Consider the following 12967-nt stretch of genomic DNA (forward strand, 5'->3'; position numbering starts at 1 on the left):
GATTAAAGGCATGTGCCACCACACCCAGCTCTATAACATAGTTTTAAGAGAGGGGAGACTTGGTATATTGCTCAGCCTACTTTTGAATAGCTAGACTCAAGTAGTTCTTCTGCCTGAGCCTTATAAGTAGCTAAGACTATAGGCATGCACAACACATAGCTAATTCTAGAATATAATTTAATATAACATTTAATATGGTAATAGTTATTTCCAGTGGGCTTGGTAGAACATACCTATAATCCCATCATTTGGGAAGGTGGGAAGATCAAGACTTCAAAGTCATCTTTAGCTACACAGTGAGTTGGAGGCCACATGAGACCAAAAAAAGCACTTCTACATTAAACACAATGATTGGTACTCTGTATCCTTGGTTTACACATAAATATTAGAAAAATGCTGTTGGCACTCAGGAGGAAGAAGCAGGAAGACATTGTAATCCCAAGGACAGCTTGATCTATATAGTGAAGTCTAAGTCAGCCAGAAAACTGTTCCTATTAAACATGTACAGATATTTTTCTTGTCATTATTCCCTAACCAATATAGTAGGAAAATTATTTCCATAGCATTTACACTGTAGGGCAATATAATCTTAAAAAGTAATGTAGATGTGATTTAAAGTGTATTGGAAGATTATATAAAGAGTAATATAGATGTGATTTAAAATATATTAGAAGATGTATAAAATATAGATGTGATTTAAAGAGTTGTGTAGTCTATATGCAAATTTTCAAATCTTCTGCAATTCCAGATAGGGTACTTGAGCAGCTGCATATTTTGCATATTTGGGGTTCTGGACCAAGTCTTCCACAGCTACCAATGGATGACCGTATTTACTTAAAAAATACTTATTTTACTTTTTGTTTATGAGAAAAAGTGTGTGTGTGTGTGTGTGTGTGTGTGTGTGTGGTCTTTGGAGACCAGAAGAGGGCGTGGGATCCCCTGGAGCTGAAGTTACAGGTGGCTGTGCACTACGTGACATGGGTGCTTGGGTGCTTGGGTCTGAACAACTGTCTTCTCTGGAAGAGCAGCAAGTGCAGTAATTGCTGAGCCACCTCCCTAGCTCCTGTACAAACCTTTGAGTGAAGATCATTTGGCCATGTTAAGGAAGTCTCTATTCATCTGTATTTTATTTAAAAATATTAAGGACAAAATTGAAGCTGGGTGGTGGTGATGCACACCTTTCATCCCAGGTTTCCAGAGGCAGAGGCAGAGGTAGGGGGATTCTGTAAGTTCGAGACCAGCCTGGTCTACATAGTAAGTTCCAGGACAGCCGGGGCTACAGAGAGAAGCCCTGTCTCAGAAACCCAAAAGAGAAAAAGAAATGAACAGTTACAAGCATCCTTCTGCTTCTGCTATAGTGCTGGGCTCTGTTTCTAATGTTCTAGTTCACCTTCTTTTTTCCTTATGTGTCTATCAGTCTAAAGTTCACTTTGCTAGGGACATCAGACTCATGTCAGTTAGCTCGGCTTCAAAAAAAGAGCTTGGAAAGTTTGGCTTGCTTCTTGTGACAATGCTTTGAAATCAATATACATCCCACATCGCAAGTATGAGAAAATATTAGGAGCTATCTGTTTGACATGTGTGTTTGGGCAGGGGTTGCTGGGAATTGAACTGGGACTAAGCTAGATCCCAAGCCCATGAGCAAATATTATTGTGCTTCAGTGGTAAATTAAATAAGACTGTGTTATAGGTATACGTATAGTAATTATCACTTCAACCAATTTACTAAGGAAATATTAGACCATAGTTTTATTATTTATTATGAAGAAATATTAAAATTTCCTCACAGTCATTATTAAGAGTCTCTTTATCTTGGGCCTTGAATTGAAATAGAGATTCACAGTTACTGAGGAAGCACACAATTCATAAGGAACTATAGAAGCAAGTACCATATGTCCTTCTATGCTTTCATTCTTTTTCCTAATTAAGACTGGGGATAGAGTCCCAAATGCTTGCCTCATGTGTGCAAGGCCTTGAGTTCAATCCCTAAGCACAAAACAATAAAACGAGCACACCAATCTCTCACGTACAGTTCCAGGCCAGCCTAGGTTACATGAGACCCTACTTCTTCCAAAAGAAATCAGCAAGTTAGCAAACCAGAATGATGTCATGATGGGAGCCCAGCTTGAACAGGCAGATTAGCATTCCTCAGGTGGAAAATGTAATACCTGGTCACGGTCAACCTCAACTGGCTGCTTCTTAATGATCCAGGTGACAGACTCTGAGAGGGGCGGCGTAGTGAGAGACCCAGAGTAGGTCCAGTAATCTGGGCAAGTAGGCATCAGACAAGAAGGGTCAAATGATCCAAATTCCACCAGGGTGTCCTGTCCAAGAGAAGGAGTTCCTGAGTTATTAGCTATGGTGAAAGTTCCTCAGGTATCAAAAGGTGAGGTAGTGATTCTCCTAGAGTGTACAGGGACCAAAAATGGTCCAGGGGAAGTTAAGGGAGCTTAAGCTCTAGGTGGGGTCAAGGGGAGGTTAAGGCAATTTCAGAAACAATCATCATTACTTAATACAAAATCACGCTGTGCATTTCTGACAGTTTTCTCTAGGAAAACAGATTTTTAAAAAAGTCTTCTTTGATTCTCTTGCAGGGTATTAGGTAGTGGCTGGTCATTAACAGAGAGGCTTCTCTTCTTCAAGAGAAATGAATACAGATTTGTCCTTTTAAAACTAGCACCGAGCTGAGGGTGTAGCTCAGTGGTAGACAGCTTGCCTGGCGTGCTCAAGCACAGCATCCCAAGCAGGGCAGTGATAGAGAAAGGGAGGGAGAAAGGAAGGAAAGAAGGAAGAGAATGCTAGAATCCTGGACAAAGGAGAAAGAGAAGAAAAGGGAGACAGGGAGGGGGGAAGGGAGAGAGGAAAGGAGGGAGGGGAAAGGGAGAGGTGAGGGAGAGGGAAGGCAGGAGGGAGGGGGAGAGGGAGGGAAGAAGGAAGGGGGAGAGGGAGGAAGGGGAGTAAAGACAGAGAATAGAGGAACGCTGTACTGATTTCTGGAAGCAGCCCCTAAGGGATTCTGAATATTGAGTAATTCATCTGGGGAGCTGGACATGGCATATGGGGTTCTTTGCTTCTAGACAAATTAAGTCTCATTAATGAAACTTTTAAGAAAAAAAATGGTCAGAGTGTTTCTACAAAGATAGAGAAGGGGCTGGTATCAGGGACAGAGTGGGTGCCTCAGTCAGCAACTGCTCAGCAAACCCAGAAAGCTCCACTAAAGCAATTGTTCCTGTGCCAATTGTGGGTCTTAACCACAAGCCAATTACCATCAGTACACCATCGGCTCTGCCAGGTCTCCTGCAGCACTGTTGAAAGAGACCTGAATACCGTCCATTTAATCCATCTTCCTGCTTCAAAGTGTGTGTCTCCTCTGAGATCCAAATATAAAATATACTTCAAGTGATGCAAGGGGATAATTACCTTGTGCTTAATTGATGGCAAAGTGTCCACCAATTTCTGTAGTTCTTTATGATGTTTACCAAGCTAAAAGAAAAAAAAAAAAAAAGAACTATTACACACAATGGCCACCTCACTGTAGACATTCAAATAGAATGTGAATCAAAATTAACCACCTGGTGGTTACATATAAACAAACTGCAGGACTACAACTATATTTCAGCTGGTAATTACAAATATTATAAACATCACTAAATTAAATTAGACTTAGAACAAAATGAACAGGCAGTTTGCTGACGAGACCGGTGTTTCTAGAGAAAAGTGCCTTCTCTTTTAGTGTTTTAAAAATTATCTTTATTTTATGTTCATCAGTGTTTTGCTGCATATATGTATGTGTGTATGAGGGTGTCAGAAGCTCTGGAACTGGAGGTATAGACAGATGTGAACTGCCACGTGGGTGCTAGGAATCAAACCCAGATCCTCTAGAAGAGCAACTCCCTCCCCCAAGACAGGGTCTTACTTTATAGCCTGGGCTGGTCTCAACCTCTTGATCCTCCTGTCTCAACCTCCCAAGAGAAGCACATTTCCAGTGCTCACTTGCCTCATGTGGACTGTGTCCACTGTGTTTGGCTGTGTATTATTTTTAAAGATTGATTTTATTTTTTGTATGTATGTGTAGTGATATGTACATGTACATGTGTATATGTACATGTGTGGGCAGATGCTCATGGAGGTCAGAAGATGCTGTTAAAGCCACTGAAGCTGGAGTTACAGCAGTCGTGAGTAGTCTGATGTCCACGCTGGGAACTGAATAGCAGTCTTCTACAAGATCAGCAAGCACTAAACTGCTGAGCCATCTCTCTGGCCCCTGGGCTACATTTTATGTCATTTGAAACACATTCATGGGCTGGAGAGATGGCTCAGAGGTTAAGAGCACTGACTGCTCTTCCAGAGGCCCTGAGTTCAATTCCCAGCACCTATATGGTGGCTCACAGCCATCTGTAATGGGATCAGATGCTCTCTTCTGGTGTGTCTGAAGACAGTTACAGTGTACTTATATATAATAAATAATTTGTTTTAAAAAATTTTTAAAAATAAATATATTCATAAGAGTTTTTTTTATTTTAACAACTGCTCATTTTTACCATATACATGTAAAACACACATACACACTTAAGAGTCTCACTATGTACTCCTGGCTGCCCTCAAACTCACAGAGATCCACCTACCTATGCCTCCTGAGTACTGAAATTAAAGGAGTGTGCTACCACACATGGCCTGGTACTAATGATCTTTTTTAAATACTAATATATAATAATGAATGAATTTTATTGTGATATTTCCATATACACATATCATATACTTGAATTATATCCATTTCTCTCCCCTACTTCCTCCTCCTCTTTCCTATTGTTCTCAATGTTTTTTTTGAGACAGGATCTCTCTGTTTTGTTCTCGATGTTCTGAATTTGGCTCTGTAGGCCAGGCTGTCCTTGAACTCACAGAGTCACCCACCTCTGCCTCCCAAGTGCTGAGGATTAAAGTCATGTGCTACTATACCTAGCCCAATGTTCTCTGTTGAAAAGGATTTATTTCATTATTCTTAGTGTGTGTGTGTGTGTGTGTGTGTGTGTGTGTGTGTGTGTGTGTGTGTGTGTATAAAGTTAACGCACATATGAGTTGAAGGCCTTTGATACCCCTGGAGCTGAAGTTACAGGAGGTCATAAGTTGGAGAATGTGTGTGCTGGGAACTGAACTGGCTCCTCTACATTAATAGCACATATTCTTAACCAGTACACAATCTCTACAGAACTTTTTTCCTTTAAATTCTAAATTATTTTCAAGTAAATAAGTTATAATGTTCTATCTTTTCAGTGATACAATGTATCATTTGAACTTAGTAAAATGAGTTTTTGTTTGTTTGTTTGTTTGTTTGTTTGTTTGTTTGTGACAGGGTCTCTCTCTATAGTCTTAGCTGTCCCAGAACTCATTATATAGACCAGGCTAGCCTGGAACTCACAGAGATCTGCCTGCCTCTGCCTCCCGAGTGCTGGAACTATGGGTGCACTGCCACACCCAGCTTGAATTTTTGTTTTTACCTTTAAAAATACACCTATCACAGCCAAGCCATTTTCTTCCAGTGCTGCATCCTCAAAACTTTCAAATTTGACTGCGTTCCAATGTACCAAGTGCAGCTGAAACAGAATTAAAAGTGGGTTTATACATGACCATGTAGGATTGGTCCAAAATAAATGACAGCCCCGTCCAACATGAAACATTTACTCTTGTTTCATCACCCGAAATACATCCACTGAGATGTATATGACAGTCTGGTGTGAAATAAGAACAACATAAAGAATTTGAAGAAGGCTTTGTGGCAGTATTACTTTGGAAGAAGAGGATTTGTTAGCGGAGAAAAAAATAAAATTCACATAGTCAAGAACTTTGCAGAGAGGGATCAACATATTTTCATTCCCACCCTGATTTGCATGAAATACTAATATCCCAAATCCATTTGCATCTAGAGAGAAGATGTTTATATTAAGAGAAATGCGTTCTCCCCGTGAAAATTAGATGGGAACTAAAGACAAATTTCTTCTTGGAGGGATGATCACTTAAAATGTTTTCACTTTTAGCATCACATTTGGAACTAAATTAAGGGGAAAGTTGCATGGAGAAATTCTATTTGCAAGGAGAAATCCTATTTGCTTGTGCCTTGCTTGCATTTCCATACCAATCACTCTTCACCCACCATTCTCAAGCCTAGAAACCTCAGAATATCCCCCACCGTTCCACACCCATTGCCTTTGCGACCTTTGAAAATGTACCTCTGCTGTTCAAGCCGGGGAGAACACCGTTAATTGCAACACGGGGGAGGCAGGGGCAGGAGAAATCTCTGTCAGTTCAAGCCAACTTGGTCTACAAAGGGATCTCCAGGACAGCCAAAGCAACAAGAATACCTTGTCTCAAAACCAACCAAGAGAGAGAGAGAGAGAGAGAGAGAGAGAGAGAGAGAGAGACCTACCTCTGCTGGGTAGCATTTACTGTCCACGGTGTGCTCAGAGCCCCAAGCATCAATGGCTCCCCAATGAAAATGAAACTGCTTCAGTCGGTAGTTGTGTTCCAGGGGCCCCCCCTCGACCACTGAAAGAAAACATCCAGCAATTCAGGGAGCGTGGGGAAAAGGTGGGCCTCGCCTTGGAATAATTTGGAGTATGTGATATCACCTACAAATATTTATGAGACTGATTTCCACAAAGTAAACACACATATAAAGTTCACTTTACACAGCTTCACTAATTTTTGCTTCTGTAATTTTTGGGTTCAAGTTTTCCATTGTGGGGAACAAAGTGCAAATTTCTCTTGGTGTATTTATCCAATTCAAGGGCAACCAACAGATTGGGAAAAGATCTTTACCAATCCTACATTCGATAGAGGGCTAATATCCAATATATACAAAGAACTCAAAAGTTAGACTCCAGAGAACCAAATAACCCTATTTAAAAATGGGAAACAGAGCTAAATAGGGAATTCTCAACTGAGAAAACTCAAATGGCCAAGAAGCACCTAAAGAAATGTTCAACATCCTTAGTTGTCAGGGAAATGCAAATCAAAACAACCTAAGATTCCACCTCACACCAGTCAGAATGGCTAAGATCAAAAACTCAGGTGACAGCAGATGCTGGCAAGGATGTAGAGAAAGAGGAACACTCCTCCATTGTTGGTGAGATTGTAAGCTGGCACAACCACTCTGGAAATCGGTTTGGCGGTTCCTCAGAAAATTGGACATAGTACTACCTGAGGACCCAGCTATACCCCTCCTGGGCATATACCCAGAAGATGCTCCAACCTGTAAGAAGGACACATGCTCCACTATGTTCATAGCAGCCTTATTTATAATAGCCAGAAGCTGGAAAGAACCCAGATGCCCCTCAACAGAGGAATGGATACAGAAAATGTGGTACATTTACACAATGGAATACTACTCAGCTATTAACAACGATGACTTCATGAAATTCGCAGACAAATGGATGGAACTTGAAAATACCATCCTGAGTTAGGTAACTCAGTCACAAAAGAACTTATATGGTATGCACTCACTGATAAGTGGATATTAGCTCAAAAGTTTGGAATAGCCAAGATTCAATTCACAGGTCATGTGAAACCCAAGAAGAAGGAAGACCAAAGTGTGGATGCTTCAGTGCTTCTTAGAAGGGGAAACAAAATACTTATGGAAGCAAATATGGAGACAAAGTGTAGAGCAGAGACTGAAGGAAAGGCCATCCAGAGACTGTGTCACCTGGGGATCCATCCCATATACAGTCACCAAATCTGGATGCTATTGTGGATGCCAGGAAGTGCTTGCTGATGGGAGCCTGATATGACTGCCTCCTGTGAGGCTCTGCCAGGGCCTGACAAATACAGAGGTGGATGCTCATAGCCAACCACTGGACTGAGCACAGGGTCTCCAATGGTGGAATTGGAGAAGGGACTGAAGGAGCTGAGGGGGTTTTCAGCCCCATGGAGGGAGCAACAGTGTCAACAGGCCAGACCCCTGGAGTTTCCAGAGATTAAACCACCAGCCAAAGAGTACACATGGAGGGACCCATGGTTCTGGCCGCATATGTGGCAGAGGATGGCCTTGTTGGACATCAGTGGAAGGAGTGGCCCTAGGGCCTGAGGGTGCTCTATACCCCAGTGTAGGAGAATGCCAAGGCATAGGTCAGTGGGTAGGGGAGCACCTTCATAGAGGCAGGGGAGGGGGGATGGGATAGGGGGTTTCTGAAGGGGAGACCTGGAAAGGGGAAAACATTTGAAATAAAGAAAATATCCAATAAAAATGAAAAAAATTTTTTTCACATGCCCAAAGTTCAAGCTAGACCATTTCAGGACACAGAAAACTCAATGTTTAAAGTACTCTCACCCAAGTGTGAGGACTAGAGTTTGAATTCTCAGAACCCATGTAAAATGCTAGGTAGGTAGGTGGACAAGGTGACCTACCTGTAATTCCAGCCTAGGGTGGCATAGACAGGAGATACCCAGAACAAGCAAGATCAGCATTAGTAGCAGGCTGAGGTTTCGATTGAGAGCCCAAACAATAGGGAGGAAGAGTGATTCGGGATGACCCCTAACATCAACCTGAGGCTTCCACATGTACGTGTGCTACCATGAGTATACAAACACAAACCAACAAGCAAAACCCATGCACACCATACACATACATGAAACATGGAAACAGGAAAAATAAGTTACAGCTGGACAATTTCATACAAAAATACACATTTTCATCCTGACTTGTAACAGTGAGACTCCCCTGGCCATGATGGGTATACAATTTCACTGGGCACCATGATGGGTGAGTAAAGTCGACTCACATATTTGCCACAGCTGCTATGTCCCTCAAACTCTGACAGCCTCAGTAATTCCCATTAGCTCCTTGGTCTGTAGATGTAACCACATTAGTGGTCCCTGGGCACAAAGGTTAGAAGACCATCATTGTTTCTGGCACGTAGTAACTTACAAAATCCTTAGTGTGTGCTTAGCATCATATCTATGTCAATTGGAAGAAGCAAGGAAGAGAAGTGTTCTACCACATAATATGATTGACAGGGTGCACTCTGAAGGAAAAGAACTGTGGTTTGAACCAGTTAGCTACCTGTCACTGAGACCCGTGGTAAGCAAGAAGCCAGATACAACGTAACCAAGGAAACAGCAGCTGTATGTTGGGAGTTGTGTCTCCTGGGTTGGGAAGGAGGAGAGATGCAAGGAAACTAATGAACTGGATCTGTGCATTGGGAGCCAACTTTCTACGGTTCTGAGTGTCCTTTGGAGCTAAGCATTCTTCAAGCTGTAGTTAGGTTTGTTCCCATATATCAGAAACCCCGGGCCACAGGAAACAGTGACTGGCTTCCACTCTACCGACTTGCTTGTTTGCAAAGGCTGATGAACTTCCTCAGTTGTTAAACATGCTCACTAGCAGTGTCTGCTTACAAGCTCCAGGCTTCCTACACTATCACTGGCACTGTGAGTTTTTAGAAAAAGACTTATTTGTATTTTATATGGATGAATGCTTTGCCTGCATGTATGAACGTAAAATCACATGTGTACTTGTTGTCCATGGAGTTCAGAAGAGGGTGTCAGATGCCCTAGAACTGGAGTTACTGACGGCTGAGAGTCACCACGGAGGTGCTGGGAACTGAACCCAGAGCCTCTGGAACAGCAGTAAGTACTCTTACTCACTGAGCCACAGCTCCAGCCACACACTGTGGTGTGTGTGTGTTTCAACCCCCTTTTAACAGGATCATGGGAAGAAATACCCTAAAAGGGACATATGGCCCACCAGGATTTTAGAGGAGACTAATTATCACTTGACTTCTATGAATATGGCATCCACCTCATAAATATTGATTAAAATGTCTTTAAAATTCAATGCAGTGCTGGTACCTAACCGTTGGTCCATCTTGGTTTGCCCCATTCTGTTCTGAGTGTATGGCTTGCTTTGCTTCAGTTAAATAAGCTTGGGCTTGAACTGTCTTCGTTTCACCTGAATTCTTTCCTTTGCAAAGAACCAAGGAGAAGCCTTCCCCAGCAACATCCCTTGCCACCTGTGCTGTCAACTTCTAACTTGATGGCCAGTCATCCCCATCCCTGGGTATTCATACAGTTGTATGATCCCCTCCCCTGGGTGTTAGCTGGGACTCATGACTTGTTTCTAAGCGAGGAAGTGACAGGATGTCTCTATGGAGATTGGGTTACAAAAAAGATTGTCTGTCATCCTGCTTGCCCTCCCTGACTTTTCTCATATGCTTGTTGGCAAAGCTTGACGGAGCCTGCTGTCATGTGGTAAGTGGTCCTCTGAGGACGTCTTCAGGACAAGAAAATAAGGTGGCCTCTAGCTATCACCATTTGAGTGAGTTTGTAAAAGAATCCTCTGCCTAAGGAACCGCGAGATGGAAACACAAACATAATGATACTTGCTTACAGCCCTGGGAGAAAAATCAGTTGCAGAGCACACAGCTAAGCTGTGTGCAGAGTTTTAGTCTATGCGCACAGTCTGTACACAACTCTTACCTAACCAGTTCCTGCCACACCTCTGAACTAGCCTCAATACCACTGCCTTCCTACAACAGACACACACTACAAACATCACACAGCTTCACACCTCTGGTAACATGGAGATCCCCTATGCGTCACCTCTTCCAGGATGCCTTTCCCCCATATATATATACACACCACTGTCATAGCTCTTACTTCTGTACAGTAGCAGCACTCCTTCTACTGTACTATAAACTCCTTAAAGGCAGGAGTCAAGCCTTCTTCCTGTTTCTCTTGTGAGTGCCTGGATCATTTTGACCCTGTGCTGAAGCCCTCGTAGGAGAAGAGACATTCTAGAAAGACACTTGTGCACCCCCTTTGGGTAGTGTAAAAGAACTCTGGCATGCCTAGAGTGGGATCTTATTACCCACCCCTCCCCAACACACACACACACACACACACACACACACACACACACACCACGCAGGCGCACACACTTTTGACCCAGATTTAGATAAAAACTGTCTCCATAGCTTCAACAAATGGGGCTGGGAAAATATCCACACATAGAAGAATAAAAGTAGATCCTTTTACCCAGTATAAACATCACCACCATAGCAGACATGGTGGTGCATGCCTGTAATCCTAGCACTTAAGAGGTGGGAGCAGAAGAGTCAGGAATTCAAGGCTACATGAGACCCTACCTCAAACAAATAAGCACTCTTGTCCCCAAGCCAACTTGAAATAGATCAAAGATAGTCATATAAGACCTTAAGAGGCTGGAGAGATGGCTCAGTAGTTAAGAGTACTGATTGCTTTTCCAGAGGACCAAGGTTTGATTCCCAGCACCTACATGGTGGTTCATAACCATCTGTAACTCTACTTCCAGGAGATCTGATGCCCTCTTATGACCTGTGCAGGCACTGAACTCACATAATACAGAGACATAGACTAAACAACCATACACATAAAATAATAAATTAAAAATTAAAACTTCCTTAAGAGGTGTGTGTGTGTGTGTGTGTGCATTCAGCCACAGAGTAAGAAAACTGTGTCATTTGCTGGAAAATAAGTGGTATAAATCTGTAAATAAGCCAGACTCAGAAAGACAAGCAATCACATTTTCTCTAATTTGTGGATACTATTTTTATAGATATGTAAAACCATATAAATATACATAAATGGCAAGGAAGAAAAGTAGCCAGAGGGAGGATGGGGTCCCTATGCTTATAATACATGGTGTCCTTTAAAATTATCTTTATGAAACCTAATGTTATGTCCAATGGATAAATAAGAATTAAAAAAAAATACTGCCTGTCTAACAGAGAATGGTGGCAACCTGGGGCCCCTACTTCAATCCCCGCTCCCTGGAAAAGGTCAGGCTCTTTTGTCATCCCAGATTTTAGTGATCTTCTCTCATGTGCTTCTTGGCCCTCCAAAGACCCACTTTGGAAATCATCCCACTGCTTTGTTGTTGTTGTTCAACTTGTTATCATGTCCTTCTTTCTTGCTTTGGGTTTAATTTCTTCTTCTGTTGCAATTTCTTAGGGGAGGAAGCTAGGTTTAGTGATGGGGCAATGCTCTTCCCTGTTTTCATCTATGACTTCCCCTCCGAACACTCCTTCAGCTGCATTCTATAAGGGTTGGCAAGATATGTGATGCTACATACCTTCCCTGGCTCCTTCTCCTCCGCTTTACTCCAGATCTTATAACATACTCTGTAGCAGCAGCATATCGGAGGGCATTTTCATTTTATATAGTATTTTGAAATCCATGAGTTAGATATTCTCCCTAGAACTTTCTTGCATTTCATCATTTCTAGAATGCCTTTGCTTCCTTTCATTGTTTCCTTTATTTTTATGTTCAGTTGCTCTAATTTTGTCCCTCTTTAAGTGCTATGGATTTTTTTGGAAACAGGATGAAGAAATGACAATGAAGAATAAGCAGGAATTTAAGAGGCAGTCAGTCACTGAAAGGAAAAAAAAGAGGGAGACAGAAAGTCAGGTAATTACTAGAGACTGATGGTATTCTATAGGAAATAATAATCAAACTCTATAAAAGAGGCAACATTTTTAGTCCTTTCAAAGAAAGTGGCAAATAAGTAACTTCTTTAGAAATTTTCTTGCATGTTTATACAAACAAATATGACCAAACAGTATGACTAACTCTTACAGATCTACTCAGTCAGGGAGGCAGGACAGAGGCATCCTAATCAGGCAGCTCTCTAGTCCCTGAGTATCGATTGCGAGTAAAACACGAGTCATTTCTCTCTAGTTGGTATAACCCATGCAAATGAACAGAATAAGATTTTTTTTAAATCTACAATTCAAAAGAAAAGGACTAACTTAAATAAAACAGCCATTGAGCCAAGTTGTAGCACACTGTAATATCAGCACTTGAGAGGCAAAGCCTGGAGGAACAGGAGTTCAAGGCTACATTGAAAGTTGGAGGCTACCCTCGGGTACATGAGAGCCAGTCTCAAAAACAAAACAAAACCACATCACAACAATTTAACTCTGACTGCTCTTGGCCTTAA

The 12967-nt window shown here is 41.9% G+C and overlaps 1 protein-coding gene across 1 annotated transcript in view; it reads right to left on the reverse strand.

Annotated features, from left to right (window-relative positions):
* Car5b (carbonic anhydrase 5b, mitochondrial) overlaps positions 1-12967 on the reverse strand; it is a 51189-nt gene that overhangs the window by 8108 nt on the left and 30114 nt on the right. Inside the window, exons 4-7 of the mRNA NM_181315.4 lie at positions 6422-6540; positions 5496-5591; positions 3421-3483; positions 2169-2324 (exon numbers count right to left, since the gene is read on the reverse strand). Of these exons, the coding sequence (NP_851832.2) occupies positions 2169-2324; positions 3421-3483; positions 5496-5591; positions 6422-6540 (434 nt within the window). The remainder of the gene's footprint in view (positions 1-2168; positions 2325-3420; positions 3484-5495; positions 5592-6421; positions 6541-12967) is intronic.

This window comes from Mus musculus, chromosome X, assembly GCF_000001635.26.
Source record: "Mus musculus strain C57BL/6J chromosome X, GRCm38.p6 C57BL/6J".
Classification (NCBI taxonomy): Eukaryota; Metazoa; Chordata; class Mammalia; order Rodentia; family Muridae; genus Mus; species Mus musculus.